This window comes from Galleria mellonella, unplaced genomic scaffold (genome assembly GCF_026898425.1).
Source record: "Galleria mellonella isolate WM207_F2 unplaced genomic scaffold, CSIRO_AGI_GalMel_v1 utg65, whole genome shotgun sequence".
Lineage (NCBI taxonomy): Eukaryota > Metazoa > Arthropoda > Insecta > Lepidoptera > Pyralidae > Galleria > Galleria mellonella.
In genome coordinates this window covers 11854063-11873164 of record NW_026442138.1, presented here as the reverse complement: position 1 = coordinate 11873164, position 19102 = coordinate 11854063, and the positions used below count along the sequence as shown (strand labels likewise).

The 19102-nt window shown below is 32.7% G+C and overlaps 3 protein-coding genes across 7 annotated transcripts in view; 2 read left to right on the top strand and 1 right to left on the bottom strand.

The window, feature by feature from the left end:
* Positions 1–1171: 1171 nt before the first annotated feature.
* Positions 1172–2513, bottom strand: LOC128201988 (uncharacterized). Its single transcript, XM_052900703.1, has 2 exons — positions 2289–2513; positions 1172–1390 (listed from the first exon to the last, which is right to left on the bottom strand). Exons 1-2 carry the CDS (start codon positions 2394–2396, stop codon positions 1217–1219), a joined length of 282 nt encoding a protein of 93 aa, XP_052756663.1. The 5' UTR covers positions 2397–2513; the 3' UTR covers positions 1172–1216.
* A 1855-nt stretch (positions 2514–4368) lies between these two features.
* LOC113519656 (probable maleylacetoacetate isomerase 2) lies at positions 4369–8124 on the top strand. 2 transcript variants are annotated; one of them, XM_026904809.3, is made up of 5 exons: positions 4369–4592; positions 4923–5100; positions 5608–5726; positions 6829–7040; positions 7688–8124. In XM_026904809.3, the coding sequence occupies exons 1-5, from the start codon at positions 4584–4586 to the stop codon at positions 7812–7814; spliced, it is 645 nt and encodes a 214-aa protein (XP_026760610.1). In that variant the 5' UTR covers positions 4369–4583; the 3' UTR covers positions 7815–8124. The 2 variants fall into 2 exon arrangements, with proteins under 2 accessions (XP_026760610.1, XP_031770172.2); XM_031914312.2 differs by lacking the exon at positions 4369–4592 and adding an exon at positions 4689–4766.
* Positions 8125–9808: 1684 nt separating this feature from the next.
* The window catches only part of LOC113519884 (phosphofurin acidic cluster sorting protein 1), a 189622-nt gene continuing 180328 nt past the window's right edge, over positions 9809–19102 (top strand). For all 4 annotated transcript variants that reach the window (XM_052900539.1, XM_052900538.1, XM_026905099.3 and 1 more), the window contains exon 1: positions 9809–10163. In XM_052900539.1, coding sequence (XP_052756499.1) covers positions 10054–10163 — 110 coding nt within the window. In that variant the 5' untranslated portion in view covers positions 9809–10053. The remainder of the gene's footprint in view (positions 10164–19102) is intronic.

The window sequence follows — 19102 nt, the reverse complement described above, 5'->3', positions numbered from 1 at the left end:
GCTGTATATTATCTAGATTAGTGAAATTTCTAGATCTAGGCCCACTTTAGTAAAGTCAATACAACCTGGCAACGCAGTAGCCAGGTTATAATGTATTTTATATATATACGAGGTTTGTCCGGAAAGTACGTATAAAAGTTTTTTAAAAATTTTATTTTACAATTATTCAGGTAAATCAATTTTATCCCCTTCAAAGTACTCCCCCTGTGACATAATGCACTTGTGCCAACGCCGTTTCCACTGTGAGAAGGCTCCTTGAAAGTCCTCTGGTTGTAGGTTTCTCAGCTGCCCCGTCGTAGCTTTTTTTATCTCATTTATGTCCCCCAAATGCCGCCCCCGAAGTACCAATTTGGTTTTTGGGAACAAGAAGAAGTCACACGGGGCCAAATCCGGCGAATAGGGGGGTGTTCGGTCACCGTAATGGAATTTTTACTCAAAAACTCACGGACAACAAGAGAGGTGTGGGCAGGGGCATTGTCGTGGTGAAGAATCCAACGCCCCTCTCGCGCCAATTCTGGACGAACTCGTGCCACACGGGCTTTGAGGCGTCTGAGCACATCGACGTAGAATTTTCCATCAACTGTCTGGCCTGGAGGGACGAATTCTTGATGGACAATCCCCCGAACATCGAACTCTTTCTCGGCCCTCTCTGAATCTTTTTAGCCACTTGTGGACGGTTGGTTCCTTCACAGCATCATCCCCATAAACTGTTCTGAGATCGGCAAAAATTTCACGGCCATTCTTGCCGAGTTTCGAGAGAAACTTGATTACGACGCGCTGCTCTTCAACGGAAGCGGGCTCCATGCCGACGGGGTTTCGTTAAGAGGTAACTTCACAGATGGCGTGACAAGCCAGTTCGCACCGCACGGCGGTCAGACCAGAACTGAAGCATTGTTAGGGACATAAGGAAGGGGTCCTGCGCTTACCTGGCCTCCCCACTCCTCTTTCTCGCATTCCAGAACACTTTTATACGAACTTTCCGGACAGACCTCGTATATTGACAACTAATTCATGCATTCTTTTCCAGCCAGCTCTATTCCAGGCCATACCTTGACTTTCCTATCAGACATGACACCTAGTTTCTCCTCTATCTGTCCCATGTGTGACATACAAAATAATTATAATTTATGAAACAAGTAAATAAATAAATTGTAGTTAAATAAAAAGACAGTTTTAACTTACAATAAATATATTACAGAGTAAATATAACAATATCTCATAAATCCATTTTCACTATTTGTTCAGCAGTATTTGCTACCTCTTCTTTTGTTATATTTTTTTCAGGCTTTTTCTGCACTGGCTTTACTTCGGGCTTAGCTTTTTCTTTCGATTTGGGATTCTTGTTTATTTCTAAGAATTGTTTATCAATATCCAAAATCTTCTGTTTGATCTGAAAAAAAAAATTAACATATTTCAGTTTACTAACTGGCCTGTAGTCAGTGAATCCAGCTTTGCTGAGCTGATAATTTTATTTCAGAATACCATACAAGTCCTTACTAGTGTGTGATGTTAGCGAAGATCTATGGAATTGAAACATGATCTAACACTGATAACCATATGAGAATGCCACAAAATTGCTCAACAAGTTATAAAAATGCTTGGAAATTATACTGTATGATAGAATTTGAAATTATTCAAAATTCTATATTTGATAATAAGCTATTTGTGGAACAAATTACACTTACATCATTTCAACTGTTTGACAAAATAATAAATTTTAATATAATAAAATTAAAGATTTTTCATATCCTAAGAATTTAGAACTGCAAACTTAGCTGTGTCTAAACAGTTAACTGTGTCTGGTTATTAAAGGATATACAAACGGATGGCAATTACATACCATTCTTTATAAATAATTTTTTCCCCCTGCAAACCAACATATTGAATTCCAAGTGTATTCATCATGATGGGCTAACTCTCACCTATCATCCCCTACTAGTGACTTGCCAGCATATACCATTCCATTATTATCTATTAAAAAAGAAGACTATTTTGAGGTTAGTTTAAACAAACTACATACTAGGCAAAGGAATTTAAGGTAGACTTTTTAAAACTTCTTTCATAAGTCTGAGGAACCCTCAATGGAATATTGTGAATAGACAATGCATCGTCTATATATTTAAAATAATAAAGTTCTTGGAAATAGTACAAACACTTTTATTAAATACACATATAGCTATCTGCAGTAATTTTATTTGACATCGTATTTAATCACATACATCCCTATGTACAATACATATGAAATAGAAACGTATGTTACGAAAAAAAATAAAGAAAAACAAACTTACATTTTTTAATCCCAAATTAACTGCTTTGGCCTTTGTTTTTTTCAAACTTTTAGCTCCTGCTACTTTAAATACATTGGCTTTTGAACCAGACTTATTCTTCTTACCCATTATTGAAGCAAAAACAAATAATTGTCCATGTATCAATAACTATAATAATTTTTTAAACAATTTCATTTGTAACATGCCATGCATGAAGAAGAAGCAAAATTAAGTGACAGTAGTGATGTAGTGACACTTACTCTGGCTAGATTGAGTACTAACTTGAATACTTAATAGATATTAAGGCACTGAAGTACTCAATACATAGAACTTGATTACAACGCATTCATACATAGGTTTCGAATACTTGTCATACTTAAATACTAACCATACTATTTGAATATTTTCTATTACTTTTAAATGTTTATGATAAGTTTTTCTGTTTCAAGATTGTAGTGATCTTTTTCTTAGTTATCAAACTAATAAATTATTCACGAAATTTTATGAGTTCCTGGCTATGCATAGATTAAGAGCAATTAGACAGTCCGAAATCCGAATACGTACATTAGCCAAATAATAATATGTGCGTTTGAATTGATTAGACTTAAAAATAGCAAAACTCTACGTTTGTGTAAATTGATTTATTCGGTTAATTATCGATTTTTAAAACACCTACCGACCGAGACTGACTAAATTTTGTTCTCTTTGATCTCTAATAATTGTTCATTTACTTGTGCAATTAAATTTTTTTAGTCATTAGGCACTTGAAAAAGTCGAGATTGTTTTTCTTGGTATTGTATTTGATTTTGTAAGTTGATTTTTGTCTCGATCGGAAACTATAAACAAAATTCGAAGAAATTTAAGTTTCCAATACTGTTAATATTTCCCAGTGTCAATTAATAATCATTAGTGAGAATCAATTAGTAAATACTAGTTGTTTCTCGTCGCTTCTTGCCTTTCTTCCTTACGAACCTTTGTTAAGAAATAGTCCACCAAATGTATAAAGAATTTTCAAATCGCAGTATTAATCACAGAGAATTGCGTGTTCTAATAAACAAATTCGTCCGATTTACAATACACATATATAGATAAAAATAAACAATTCAAACAGGACATTAATCAAATGAAGTGATTTTGAGATATATAATCGATTCTCAATGATTATCTATTACACCACTACAGTTGTCGCAGCCTGCATCAGTGTTATCAACTTAGTTATTTGGTGCTTAGTTGGTAATATAAACAACATTACTATAACTGATAGGGAAAAGTTTCTTGAGTGGCGATCCTGTACGGGTAAATGTAGTATAGGACGACCTCCTACTAAAATTAATCTAAAATGTGGTCTAGAATATGTCTAGTTACAAGATGTGGAAGATATTTGAGAAAATGGATTTCATATCCTTAGCAGCAATGAAACAATTTTTATTCAAAAAAACTTCACATAAATCAGTCAATGTTAAACTTTTACCTTTTTGTTTAAAGAAGACACCCCTTACTTCAATATCCTCATGACTAAGCGAAATGTTATTATCGACATTATAACTTGACTACCCTTTGTCTTTTTCTCAATATCCTATACCCAAAGGTTGTCTGGAAGAGATTGGTTAGCGATAAGGCCGCCTTTTGAATCACTTCTCATTAATATTTACTGTATTTGTTATTTATCTTTTTACTTGGTGCAATAAAGTGTAAATAAATAAAATAAATAAATAATATTCAATAATCTTGCATGAATTTGATCGGCCGACTTTATTAATATTTATTACCTCATAATTTCATTATTTATAAATTGATTTGAAAATTTTTTTTGTCTCAAAAGATATTGATTTTGCTACAAATGCAGTCAGTTTTTTTTTATGGAAAACAATCTTAAATTAGTCATTGTGTTATATGTACATATGTACTAAATGGTAGGATAATATACACACACATAAGTGGTAAAAAAATGTTCTAGAAGATTTTGTTTTCTTGAAAAACATATCCAGAAATTGCTAAATTATTGTATATTATTTTGATATTGGTCGATATTATTTTGGACTAATCTAATTGAGCTCTTTTCTTTTCTATTCTGTCAAGTCTGAAATTTAACCTCGAGTTGGCAACATTGGAATCAAATCAATCAAAACCCAAAAACACCCATTCTATCAGTTTAAAAAGATATAATTTAGTATTTTGCTTCGATTTTCGATTACGGGATATTTCGAAATTTTTACGTTTTCATAACAATTAATTGCTTTTTATATTTTATAAAAAAGTACTATAAACGCCGCCAAAATTAGTTACTACTCTAAATATAACGGAAATATTTCCAGCATGGCTAAGGTAATTAAATAGTTCCAGTTTATTGAGATTTGTAGTATATTTACATACTGGTTTTATTATATTTAACATAACTGAGCTAAAGAATATTCTAGTTCCGTTTAATACGTCTGAAGAGACGAGGTCTTTTAATTTTTGTATACTCTTTTAAAAAGAATGAGTGCTATAGAACATAAGGTAATTAATATTTGTGATAAATTAATATTTAATGTTTAGAGTGACTACAGTTTATTGATATTGTATAGTTGTTATAGATATAACATAATTTTAGTTGTGTATTTATGTGTGTGTATACATATTAATTATTAAAGTTAAGATAATTTTTTTTTCCAGCCAGTATTATATTCATACTGGCGAAGCTCATGTGCTTGGCGCGTTAGGATCGCGCTGAATCTGAAAGAAATACCATATGATATAAAGGCAGTGAGCCTTATAAAAGGCGGAGGGGAGCAACACTGCAATGAGTACCGGGAAGTCAACCCTATGGAGCAAGTGCCATCTCTCTGTATAGGTATTAAATTATTATATTATATTCAAAAGCATATTGACTATTAATCTAGGATGTCATTTAATATCAAATGTTTTCCAAATTGTTTAAACCATTAAATATATGATTTAGTAATAAACATCTAAACAATGCTTCTAAAAATCCATTCTTTCTTTCTTTGAGTGTCATAAAAGTTGACTAAAAGAACTTAATGGTTAAGGGATAGACAGCAGCATGCCTTGTAAAAAATCACTAAAAACCTAACTGAGTTGCTAATTTATTTGCCAAGAGTGGCAGCTACTGGCACTAACAGCATTTACAATATCTTTATTAATCTTATCTGTTAATCTTTGCTAAGACTAGAATTCATTAAATAATTAATTGGAATCTGAGAACTTGATGTTCCATTATTTTTGCATACTGGAGACAGGTATGATGGATTATGTATATATGCTAAAATTAGAAATCACAGGTTGACTTTCTTCTATACTATTTTAAATATTAAAATATTTTCCATATTGCTGTTTTCAGATGGGCACACCTTTGTGGAATCTCTGAGTATCATGCATTATTTGGAGGAGACTAGACCTCAGAGGCCTCTGATGCCTCAAGACTGTTTTAAAAGGGCAAAAGTTAGGGAAATATGTGAGGTGAGTAATGTAGAGTTAAATTATACATGTATACTGAAAAGACTATGGCAATAGTGAAAATATAACAAAATTAACTGAAATTTTGGAATTCTATTTTACTGAAACATATTTTCACTCTTTCATGCATTTTTTCAGATGCTGGCTGTCCATTTGCACTCTTTTGATTATTTTTTTAAGTCAAATTCATAAAGAAATTCACTAATAATATATTAAATAAATTTTTAAAAACAGTACAATCCACCCTATAACATGGCAGATTCGTTTCGCATTGTAGGAAAAGTGTTGTAGGAATATTTTCGTATAATGTGCTTGTACGAGCCGGTATAACGCATTATGTACAAATAATTCATGTTTAACTCTTCTCATTAAAATAGGGTTTATATCGAATATTAAGAAAAGAACTGTAATGAATTAATTATGTGTCTTATTAAAATCAAACTAAGCACATTTTAAATAAAAAATATTTTATGCATATGTAACTAAAAAACAGTTGAATACAAATAAATTAACAGTTTTATTACATATTTATTCCCTGTGGGAGCTATCTGTTATAACATTCCAAAGACATCTTTTTTTTAATAGATGTTCTATCCCCACGTTGTATGGTGGAATACCCGTGTTATATGAGGGATTGTAATCACGTAATATGAAAATGCATTATAAGAGTATCGTGTTATAGGGGGAACTACTGTATTTTATAAAAAAAGTAGTAATAATAATTAGTATTTAATTTTTAAGCAAATAAAATGTTACCTCAGATGTAGAGAGTTACTTTTGTTAATTATAATATTCTAGAAGTTGTCACTGGGGCATTCTAGACTCTAGACAAATGGCAAAAAATCTATCTTTCTTCGTATGACAACTTTTTTCAAAAATTTAAATAAAAAAAATAATATTTTCTAAATTGTTCCTAATATTTTTTTTTTGTTTTTAAATAATTTAAAAAAAATACAGATTCTTAATTGCATGTGTTTTGTATATGTGAAATATTTGCTAATTTAGAACTGCTTTTGATTATCCCTTTTATAGTTACCATATACATTAATGGGTGTTGTTGTTATTTTTTTTTTCTAATGCAAAATTGTTTTTCTACTATTTTCAGGTGATAGCCTCAGGTATTCAACCCCTTCAGAATCTCGTGGTCCTGATCCACGTTGGGGAAGAAAAGAAAAAAGAATGGGCACAGAAATGGATCACACGGGGATTCCGTGCAGTTGAAAAACTATTGTCGGCCTCCGCTGGGAAGTATTGTGTGGGAGATGAAATTACACTGGCCGATTGTTGCCTGGTACCTCAAGTGTTTAATGCAAGAAGGTTTGTCGAGTTCTTACTTAAATTACGCACATATTTTATTTAGTGAAGTCATGTGATGCAATTACAGGTAAATAGAATACCTTTTACCAGAGGGAGACTTTGTACAAAAGTCGATTGCTTGGCTACCTCTGTCCCATTCTTGTTTCAACCGTAAAGCAGCTGTTTGCATGGCTGTGTTTCGGTTTAAAAGGCAAGATATGGAGTTAATTTACTGGGTATGGAGGAATAACACCTGAGTCCTCAGGAATGGCAATGCATGGGGGTATCATGGGCAAAACAGTATACACAGAGTATGTGCATACTGTTTATGTGGATACCAGTAAAGGATGATAGGCATGGATGAAAAGGCAGGTCAGTAAGCCCATCGTGACTAATACCCTAAGAATTAATCATGATGGTCTCCAGGGGGAACCGCATGGAGGTCGACCGTATAGGGTATATTGCTAGTAAAGAGGTTGCTAGTCCCCATTATTAACAATCGCTTCTCTCCTTAATTTTATGATATTATTAAGAATGCTCTTTCATCCCTTTTAAATTATTGGACTATATGGTGAAATTTCTGTGTTGCCAATATACTTGATACATTTTTTAAACCTGTTTTTTGATCCTATTTAAAAAAAAAAATATTAATAATAAAATATTTTCAGATTCCACGTAGATCTTCGTCCGTTCCCTATAATTCTGCGCATCGACCGCGAGCTAGAGAACCACCCGGCGTTCCGAGCGGCCCACCCGTCCGCGCAACCCGACTGTCCACCAGAGGTCGCTAAATGAACCCACCTCCCAGCTTGCTCCACATATTTACCATATGAAACTGTCAGTTTTTTATAACAATAATTTACATAATTCTTTTTTTACTTGCAAAATAAGGATCACATTTGCCATTTGTTGTAAGACAGTGTGGTGATGATTCTAATATTGCAAAAGATATTAATGAAATTGCTGCATAGGATACTGTGAATATAGTACTGTGCTAGTTGCGCCAACCCACAAATGTTAAGTTCATTTTGTATCTAAATTTATTTGAACAAATGTTATACTCATTTTGTAAAATTGTCGAAAAATATATTTTTCTTTTTTTTTTTAATAAAATTAGAATATTAAATATAATATTAATTTGTTCTTAAAAATATTTGAAACATTTTAGTTAATGAGAAAATATCTTTTTTTAAAAGAATTTTCAAATATTTTTAAAGTATTCTCATGATGACAACTGCTACATGTGTGTATGAGGATTTTTTGTAAGAAAATGTAGTATTAAAAAAAAAATTTAATAATTATAAAAACACTCAAACCGACTAATAATACTTTCGAGTGTTAAAATCTAAGAACAAAAGATTGTTCTTAATTCAAATTAACATTTGTTTCACTATGGTATAAATGTGGACAATGTTTTTGATTTTGCCCTTTTTACATTTTTATACAAATATTTTCCATTAGGTTTTGGGTTCAAATATTTAAATAACTTCTAAATAAGTAATTATAAGCTTTTATCACGAGTAATATTAAATCTAGTCCTTTATGTACCTTTGTTTTATAACAGTTTCTTTTTTATTATATAAGTTCAAATATATGTAAGTATAAGAAATTGTGCCATTGTGTTCTTTTACATTCCAAATAGATTTGTTATATTTGTTTATTATTGTTTTTAATGTACGTACTTAATTATCGTATGTATTTTTGTGATATTGTTAATTCATACATATATACCTACTTAAGTATATTTTTTCATTATTTGCATTTTTTAAAATAAAAGCTCTCTGTTTCAAAAAGTTTTTTAATTAACCATGAGTTTTACCTGCCGTTCCTTCCACGTGGTAGTCCTAATTCATACAAATGAATTATCAAAAACGTTTCAGAATTAACCACGAAACAATGCAGACAAATTGAGAACACCCTTTTTTGAAATTATTTCAATAGTTTTATATAAAATGATGCATACTATTTGGAAATTTACCTACTATGATTTAAATTTAGTATGGGATCAATGTAGTTACCAATTTCTTAAATATATACTGATTTTTCGTGATGACTGGTAACATACACAAAACATGCAGCTGAATTTGAGACCTGAAATAAGTCTAGTAATTAGAACTAGAATGTCTATGGTCAAATTTAACGGATACAAATTCTCACGCATATTTTTGCAAACAGGATTTTTTGTGAACGTTGAACGTATCTTTTATTTCCGTTTTGTTTAAACGCATCGTAGTCACTGTACGACATCTAGTGATGACATAAGAAAATAATTGTATTACCAGCTAAATATTACTTGCTAATAATAATGGAATGTGATCTTTTAAGGGATAAAAACGAATGTAATATTATTACGTAGATAAATGACGAAATTTTTATTTAATCGTTTTAAATTCTTATAACCATAATTTATTAATAACAACACTACTATTCTTATTGATAGATGGCAGAATATAATAAGTACTATGTTTACTACAAATTTAGACGTGCAAATTTTTTATTTATATTCTTACAATATTGATATTTAATAATTACCCAATTAAAAAACGGAGACAACGTTATAATTCATTTAAATATAAGATAAAAAATATTATACTCTTTGGTGAAAACCGGCCATAATTTATTAGTCATTGGGTATTTCCAAAGACTATAAAATTTGCTTATGTAATTAGAATATAATTCTTATTCATTTATTCGAAAAATAGAATTTGGACGAAATACTTATTATTGTTTAATATGAAAAGAAGGAATAGGATAATTTCAACTTATAATATGGTAACATTGTGCAGGCAATTGTCAAATGTATCGAACGCTTTCCTTCGGTCCGGTCGTTCGCAATCCGATTCCTCTCTAATCACTAGTATAAAGTACAATAAAATTTATTTTGTGTTATTGTGTTTGCTTCGGCGTCGTCTCCGTGTTCGTCTATGCACAATAAAAATGAATTCAGTGTTGTGTTTAGTGATCAAATAATAATGCGAGTCGCTGCCGACATTGGTTCTGTGCTGTGAATACTTGTGCCCGGTGCTGATCTAAAATGACCGAGAAAAATAAATCGGAGAAGATGACTAATGCATCGAAACCTGTTCCCATGAAACTTTTTGCCGCCTGGGAAGTGGACAGGACGCCCTCGAACTGTATACCCAGGTGGGTTTATGAAATAAACCGTATGTTTATATTACAATTATTGTTATACGATATGCCATTGTTTTATGAGTTATTACCTACTGTTTGTTTAACTTAAAGATATTTAATTGAGTTACCTATCATGCTGCCAGTGAAGATATATTAGTATATTATATACCTACATGGCACAGCGCACCCGGCGTGTTATCATGCTTTTAATGGGTCAATTATCGTATCGGTATTGTTGCTAATTTAATTATGACCCATTTGTATTAAGTGGTTTATCAATATTCCTGCAATATCCCTTTTAAAATATATCTCTGATGTGTTGTATTTATATACATTTTTTATGTAGTAAAATATAATAATAATAGTATATAAATAGGAACCAAAAATACATGTAACATAACATTGTATTATTCCCAACACTTTACATTAGGATTCTCTGTGTTGTAAAGTCATAGGCTTTCTTTTGCTTGCAAATATATATGTATTATTATATTTATGAATGACAGTGTAGATAAATTATTTGAACTCTGTAGTATCATAAGATTATATTTTTGTCAGTTCAGGATGTAATTTTCATAGAATTGAACTGACAAAAATTTAGTTTACTCCTTTTTAATAATTGTTTTCTATCTTTTATTGTTTCTCATTATTTATTTATTATTTATACATTTAAAAAGTAATTTACTGTAATGTATAAAGGATCAATTTAAATATTTATATTTGAGGAAACATTGTTATCAAAAAAAAAAAAAAAACAAATTAATTGGATGTGAGCATGTGTGTTGATTTCATATCTTTCTAATACACATAGTGATTTACAGATACTAATGTTATTACTTTGTATGAGATAGTAATTTAAATAAATAAAAAATTGGCAGTACATAAGAATCACATCATATATATAAACTATTGAATGGACTTATTAATGCCAGGAATGACACGCATCTTGTCTTAATAGTAACAATATATATGTGCCAGTACTAAACAATTTGACCATCAATAGCCCCCTTAAGGAATGCCACCATGTGTATTGGATTCTAAAATAATCAGTAATATGAGAAGGTAAAATTTTATGGTCATTTCAATAATAACATTTAAAGAACAGAAAAGTTTAAACAAAAATGTGTAAAAATATTTAATGTATCTCATTTTTATTTATTGTATTCACAATAAAAGGTATCTTCTGTTTAATCATTATTAGAGTTACTTAAAGTAACCTTAGGACAATGTAGAATTCCTTTTTTAATTTCAATGTTAAATTTTTTTACAAGCATTACAGGTGTTTACACCTATTTATATTGTAAAAATAACTAGACTGACTTTCATATTTTTATTAACAATGCTGGACTATTGTTAGGACCGTGTTAAACTGTTATTCATAGTGATCAGTGCAGTTTAAGTTTATGAAATTTGTCAACAAAAAAAAAATATATAAATTAAAAAATTTTCAATCAACTTCAAAAAAGGGAGCTACTCAATTTAATTTTTTTTTTTTATGTTTGTTACCTCTATAACTTATCAGTTAAAAACCAATTTGGAATATTCTTTTTTTACCTTAAAAGATATACATACAGATTGGATCCATAGGAATTTTATGAAAATCAGTCCATAGTTCAATTTTTAAATCAATATGACTGATTTTGCTGCAATTGAGGTCAGTTTTTGTGTTACAGTTATTTATTATTAAAGTTAAAATATATTAACAATGTTTTATACAATGGAAAACACATTGAGTCATACAGTTTCTCAAATGTTCTCCTTATATTTTAGATTGTTTCCTTTATAGTCTCTATAATGGCTTATTGTTTGAATAAGAAGTAGGAAACATAGTTAACAGCATTGACACGGCATGTTTGTATTAGATAACAAGAGCTATTATGAATGCACTGACATTGTTAAGATGAACATCAATAATGTCTTTATTAGTGGTTTGTGACAAACAGCTCTTTAAGTAGGCACATAATTATAATTAACTAACTTTTGTATAATCACACTTTTTCTCCTTGGTATTTGTCAAGACTACACATGCATAGTATATATTTTGTAGGAGCTGTAACCCACTGTTTTGCATGTGTAAATTGATACAAAATGTATCCTATATGCTAAGTTACGATATAACCTATCCATGTTATAAAATTTTATTCAAATCTAATTTGTAGTTTTTACATGAAAAAGTTATAAACAGGGTTTCGTGTACTTACTCATCATAAGAACATTGTAACAACTCTATATTATGTACATGAATGCATTATAATAATAAATAAATAAATAATAAACATCCATCCATCCTTACAAATTTTCACATTTGTTATATTAATAGGATTTTATATTTGGTATGAAAAGGCATAGTTTGTAAATAATTTTAGGTAATTTTAACTTATTTATAGTTATTGTTAAAAATTTCTTAAGTTTATTTTTATTTGTTCATATTAAAAGTAGTTATTGAGATTTCGTTATAAAAATTTGCCATAATTTTAAATATACAGTGGATATGGGATCAGTGTTTACCAGGTTGTCTGTAAGAGAGTGCTTTTAGCGATAAGGCTGCCTTTTGTATATGCACATTCTGTATAAATACTCCTTGTATACATCTCTACTGTGCGCAATAAAGAGTTTATTATTATTATACCGATAGTGTAGGCGGGGTCTAAATTTCTTTTTCACCCACTAAAATAATCTCACAGGGTATATTGCTAACGGCGGGGCTGCTAGTCCCCACACAGATACAGATAGAAATTACTCAAACGATTGCATCGAAAATCACCCACATGTGGGTGTCGAGTCAGGACTCAGGACAGGAGTCAGGATGTGCCTGATTCACAATAAATTGTGACCGTTTGATTACGTTTTTAACGCAAGGTCGCAGGAATTATTCAATTGAAAATAAATTCCGTGTGTTTCTGTGCGGTGCCGATCGCACGTTTCATTTTAGGTTCTAAACAAAATAGTGTCTCTAAGTTCTTTTTTTTTATACAACTTAGAATGGCAAACAAGCTGACGGCCCACCTGATGGAAAGTGGTAACCGTCGCCTATAGACATGAGCAGTACCATGGATATAACAGAGTATACTGTTTCGCCCATGATACCCCCATGCGTTGCCATTCCTGAGGACTCAGGTTTCTTATTATACCCTGTATCCATTATTCCTCTGTACCCAGTAAAGTCTATGTTTAATCCGCATTATTATTTTATTTATGCGTCTCATCATCATCATCATTCACTATTAACATAGGCCTCCCCTATAAGGGGTGTTTTGTTAGTATTTGCCGCGCTTGGCATGTGGGTTGGCAACCATAATTAGGCTTTAAGTCACCTTAGTCGCCTCTTACAACACCTACGGGAAAGGGGATTTTATGTGTCTATTAACCACTAACTACTGAACTCTAATACATTATGATTGGAGGGGAAAAGGATTGTTAGCAATGGAGTTCGACAGCCCCATTGCTAGCAATATGCCTTATTAGGTCGACCTCCACGTGGTTCCCCCTGGAAACCATCGTGAACAATTCTTATTGAATTCGTCACGATGGGCTAACTGACCTACTTCATCCTCACCTGTCATCCTTCACTGGTGCCCCACCGGTGTATACCGAAAGCGCGGGTGGGGTTACCATTCCATTATCATCCATTAACAAAAAATACATTATGATTATTACGTCATAGAAAAGGTCATCTCACAATCACAATAAGCCTACCGCAGTCCACTGTTGGACATAGGCCTATCCCAAGGCACGCTATTGAGCACGATATTTGGCTCTTCGCTTCCAGTAATTACCACCTCATTACCAGCAAGCTTACATATGTCGTCAATCCCTCTGGCTGCAGGTCGCTCCACACTGTACTTGCCGATTCACGGCTCCAGTTCAAAACACATCTACTTAAACAATTATCGGCCAGTAAAGTTATATGTTATTACATATAAGATATAGATTTTTTTAGCCGTGTGGTCCCGGCATAGAATGAGCCACCCCTTCCTTTTCCGTTAGAGTTGTAAGAGGCGATTAAGGGAACGTATGGTCGAGGGATGGGCAGCAGCGTCCCTCTTAATACATCTCTAAAAATTTTACTGCGATTGCTAACCCGCTTGCCAGGCGTGGCAACTAATGGCAAATCTCCCCGTATGGGGAAGGCTTATGTTCAGCAGTGGACAGTTAATGACTGAAATAATATTTGTTTATTTATTTATTCAACTCTTTATTGCACCATAAATAAAAATATACAATGACAAGTGAATAATTCAAGTGAAATACAGTAACATAAATACAGATTGAAATATACACATAAAGGTACAAAAGGCGGTCTTATCGCTAGGGCAATTTCTTACAGACAACCTTTGGTTAAAGGAGAACAGATAGTTATAATTTACAATAGTAAGTTACATTAAGTTTTTCGCACAAGAAAATTGAGATTACGGTCAAGAGTGTCGCGACACAGTGTATACGGAAACGTTACCATACGGAACGGGAGTGAACTTTATTTTAATACATTTACCACGTCTTTATTTAGTACTAGCGGTCCGTCCCGGCTTCACACGGGTGGACATGTTAACATTTTAAAAAGTGGTCATTAAGGCTGCACACGCGGCGGAAGCTTAAAAATGGAGTAACTTCTCCCGTTTTCCCAACATTTCCCTTCACTGCTCTGCTCCTATTGATCGTAGCGTGATGAACTGTATACTATAACCTGCCCAGGAGTATGAAGAATAATTGTACCAAGTTTCGTTAAAATCCGTCGAGTAGTTTTTGTTTCTATAACGAACATATAGACAGATAGACAAAAATTTTACTGATTGCATTTTTGGCATCAGTATCGATTACTAATCACCCGCTGATAGTTATTTTGGAAATATATTTCATGTACAGAATTGACCTCTCTACAGATTTATTATAAGTATAGATATTTTGTCCATATGTATGTTATGGTTTTATTATTCTTTTTTTTTCTAATTATTGCAAAAACTTTAATAGTGAACACAGGAGTCACAAAATTGTTTCTTTTATACAATTACATTAAGTACTCTTAACTTGATAATTAACACTCAATTAAACTCGATTGTAACCACATTTAAAGTCAAGGTTATATTGAGAATAATGGAGTAATATACATATGTACATATAAATGTTAATTACCTTTTACTGCATTTTATGTTTGCCTTTAATAATAATAGTTTGTTCACCGAACATTTGTGACACTTTCAAAAAAGGTTTATACAGAGTAATATAACATGTGTAAGAGGTGAAAGTGATAGGTAATGTTTGCCGAATTGATCCCCACTTAGCGTTTTATTTTTAATGGATGATAATGGTATGGTAACCCCGTCTGCGCTATCGGTATACGCTGGCGGGGCACCAGTAATAGATGACTAATGAGGATGAAAGCAGGTCAGTTAGTCCATCGTGACGAATTCAACTGGAATTAGCCACGATGGTTTCCAGGAGGAACCACGTGGAGGTCGACCTGACAGGGTATAATAGGTAATGGGGCTATTTGACCCTATTACTTACAAACCACCTTCTCCCTCACCGCTCAGCTTTATGTTGCAGCCGAGGAGCTACAGCGCTGATTTTCAGCAAGAGCCCTTCGGATAGGACTTTATTTAAATTAATATTGAGGTATAATATATTCATATAAGGGGGAAAGGGATTGTTAGCAATGGAGTTTGACAGCCCCATTGCTAGCAATGTGCCCCCTATTAGGTCGACCTCCACGTGGTTCCCCCTGAAAACCATCGTGAACAATTCTCGTTGAATTCGTCACGATGGGCCAACTAACTTGCTTCATCCTCACCTATCATCCTTCACTGGTGCCCCGCCAGCGTATCCCGGTAGCGCAGGCGGGCTTACTATTCCATTATCATCCATAAAAAAAATACTCATATAATATTGACACATCATAGCTTATATTTACTATTATTAAGGTATAATCACATGCCATTATCACAACCCACAGAACACTGATTACATGTTGTAGGTACAAATAATATTATAATTTATGTAATAACATCGCGGTCTTTCTCCCTCCAATCATCAACTGTCGTGATTCATTCCTGGTAAAGATCAACTGACATGACTTCATCATCACCTATCATCACTTATCGTCAGCGTGTACCGTTAGCACAGTGGGTGCGCCATTCCATTTTCACCCAATTAAAAATAAATTCTATACAATGTTATCACAATGCGGATATTAATAATAAATTTTATCTCAAGGGCTTTTAGTCGAGATAACTGAAAAAGGCTTAAGTTGAACTAAGGTCAGCGAGTTAAGTGAAAATAAAAGAACCTGATAATAACATGTTGGATAAGAAACAATAGGGTTCTGTAGCTATTTTAATATCCTCACTTATAAATGAGGTTCAGAAAGAAGTGGCATTTATGAATGAATGAGTATACTTTATTTGCATTATACAATATAGGAAATAAGCAAGACAATTTACAGACACAAAGATACAATTGTATAAGTACAGTAAGGCGGTCTTATGGCTGAGAGCAATCTTTATTATTTGAATTATTAATTAATTATTATTAATCATTTATTGATTGATATATCGTATAAATATCTCCAGTTAAACCGTCTTGGATAAGATTCAATAAAGCACTCAACTGCCTCTCAATCATTTTCTATTTTACTTAAACGCTAGTGTCTCCTAGAGAATGTTGTGGGCATTGTATACCAGCTTACAGCTAACTGGTTGGGAATTACGCTCGCTTATTGACCTGGGGCACTTTGTTTTAACCCTTTACAGGGTAAAGTTTTCCTCCTTATCAATATTAAAACTATCCTATCTTTCAAGTGTAGCAAACAATACGATTTACAAAATTTTGTTATTTAAAACAGTTTCAGAGGTAGACGTTAATTAACAATATAACACGAAAGGGGAGAAAGGGATTGTTAGTAATGGAGACTGAGAATCCTATTGTTAGCAATATAGCCAACCAGGTCGAACTCCTCGCGGTTCTCCCTGGAAACTATCTATTAATTTTAAATGTGATCAATGAATAATATATAAATGTACATTGTACACGCACAGTTAGGTATGACAATATATATTGGTTTCGTCTTGGCCACTTGTCTGGGGATTCCTAAAAACACCAGTTATGCAAATCCGCTATAGCGTTCTTCGATTTCCTTTTGTTGAAGGCATTTAACCGGGCTTGGTCCAAGGTGTGAACAAAAGAACTTACCATCTAGTAAAGAAAGTTGGAATCTTCAGAATTACCAATCACCTATGAAATGAATAAGGGAATTGCAGAAACCGAGAGATGTATTTATTTATTTATAGCAAAGCAACAGTTTACAAATTAATGCATTAATAAAAAAAAAGAGGGAGATTCGTGTTTCAACCGTAAAGCAGTTGTGTTTGCATGGCTATGTTTCGATTTGAAGGGTGGGATATGGCGTGTATTTACTGGGTACGGAGGAATAACACCTGAGTCCTCAGGAATGGCAACGCATGGGGAGTATCATGGGCGAAACAGTATACTCTGTTATGTCCATGGTACTGCTCATGTCTATAGACGACGGTTACCACTTTCCATCAGGTGGGCCGTCAGCTTGTTTAAAAACTATTATAAAAAAAATAATATTATGCAGGGATATAGTGCTTATGTAGGTTTGCATTTGTTTTTTTTTCTACTTACGACGTAAGAGATTTGGTATACCGCGTAGATAAATTGTTTTTGGTGTATAAATACAGGTCGCTTAATCGGATTAACACGAAATTTAAATGTTGTTTTGAAACAGGACCAAATTAACACAAATTTGATTATAAACTACGTTTCACTTCAAGTGAAAGGTTCAGTCAACTTATCAATAACAGAACTATTCAATCTCTCTTGGTTTTACATATTTGTGCTTAGTTATTCATGGTATGTTGTTTTTAGATTGTTTATTTTAATGTTATGAATATAGTGTACTGGTAAATTTGGTTAAATAATAAGTTCAACAATGTATTTTTTAAAATTGTTAACGATAATATATGCCCCTGCTGATTACATATCAGTCGGTGTTCCAAAACTTACTTATACGAGTTTTATGAATGTAAAAAATTGTAAAAATGTTTGTATATTTATTACGCAATCACGCTTAATTGGTATAGGTAGCAGCGTTCCTTTTATAACATCACCAAAGCGGGGGGAAAGGGATTGTTAGCAATGGAGTTTGACAGCCCCATTGCTTGCAATATGCCCTATTAGGTCGGCCTCCACGTGGTTCCCCCTGGAAACCATCGTGAACAATTTTTGTTGAATTCGTCACGATGGGCTAACTAACCTGCTTCATTCTCACCTATCATCCATCACTAGTACCCCGCCGGTATATACCGATAGCGCGGGTAGGGTTACCATTCCATTATCACCCATAAAAAAAAACATCACCAAAGCCTAACTGCGTTAGCTAACCCGACTGCCAAGCGTGACAACTACTGGCAAACTCCCCCTTATGGGGTAGGCCTATGTTAAGCTGTGGACAGTTAACGGCTGAAATAATAATATTATTATAGACTAATTTATCAATGTGATGATGTACCCTTACGGCGTGAGTAGAAAGAACCAAATGCCTACGTAAGCATTATGCCCATACATTAATAAAATAAATATTATAATATTTATTTTATTAATGTATTAATTTGTGCTCTGTTGCTTTCCTATGAATAAATAAATAAATAGACGGAATTGAATGAAATCTGATATACGGGGAGGTTATATCCTAACTTAACATATAAGGTATTTTATATATTAATTCGCGCAGGCAAAGCTCCAGGAATCACTCGTAAATAAATAAAAAGCAATGATGTGATAATGGTACGATTCACAGTGACAATTTACCCTTGTCAGAACTCCTCATTTACGATTCAAGACAATACAACACCATACAGTCGTTTTTATCAAAGATTTTTATCATCGAGGTCATTGACACCCCTTTCAGGACATCGTCGCTTCGTAGCGGCAGC

Coding starts and splice junctions, on each gene's coding strand:
- LOC128201988 (XM_052900703.1), bottom strand. CDS start 2,396: ATGGGTAAGAAGAATAAGTCTGGTTCAAAAGCCAATGTATTTAAAGTA. Junction 1,391..2,288: donor TTAATTTGGGATTAAAAAAT/GTAAGTTTGTTT, acceptor TTTTTTTTTCAG/ATCAAACAGAAGATTTTGGA.
- LOC113519656 (XM_031914312.2), top strand. CDS start 4,746: ATGAGTGCTATAGAACATAAG. Junction 5,727..6,828: donor AAGTTAGGGAAATATGTGAG/GTGAGTAATGTA, acceptor TACTATTTTCAG/GTGATAGCCTCAGGTATTCA. Junction 7,041..7,687: donor CAAGTGTTTAATGCAAGAAG/GTTTGTCGAGTT, acceptor AAATATTTTCAG/ATTCCACGTAGATCTTCGTC.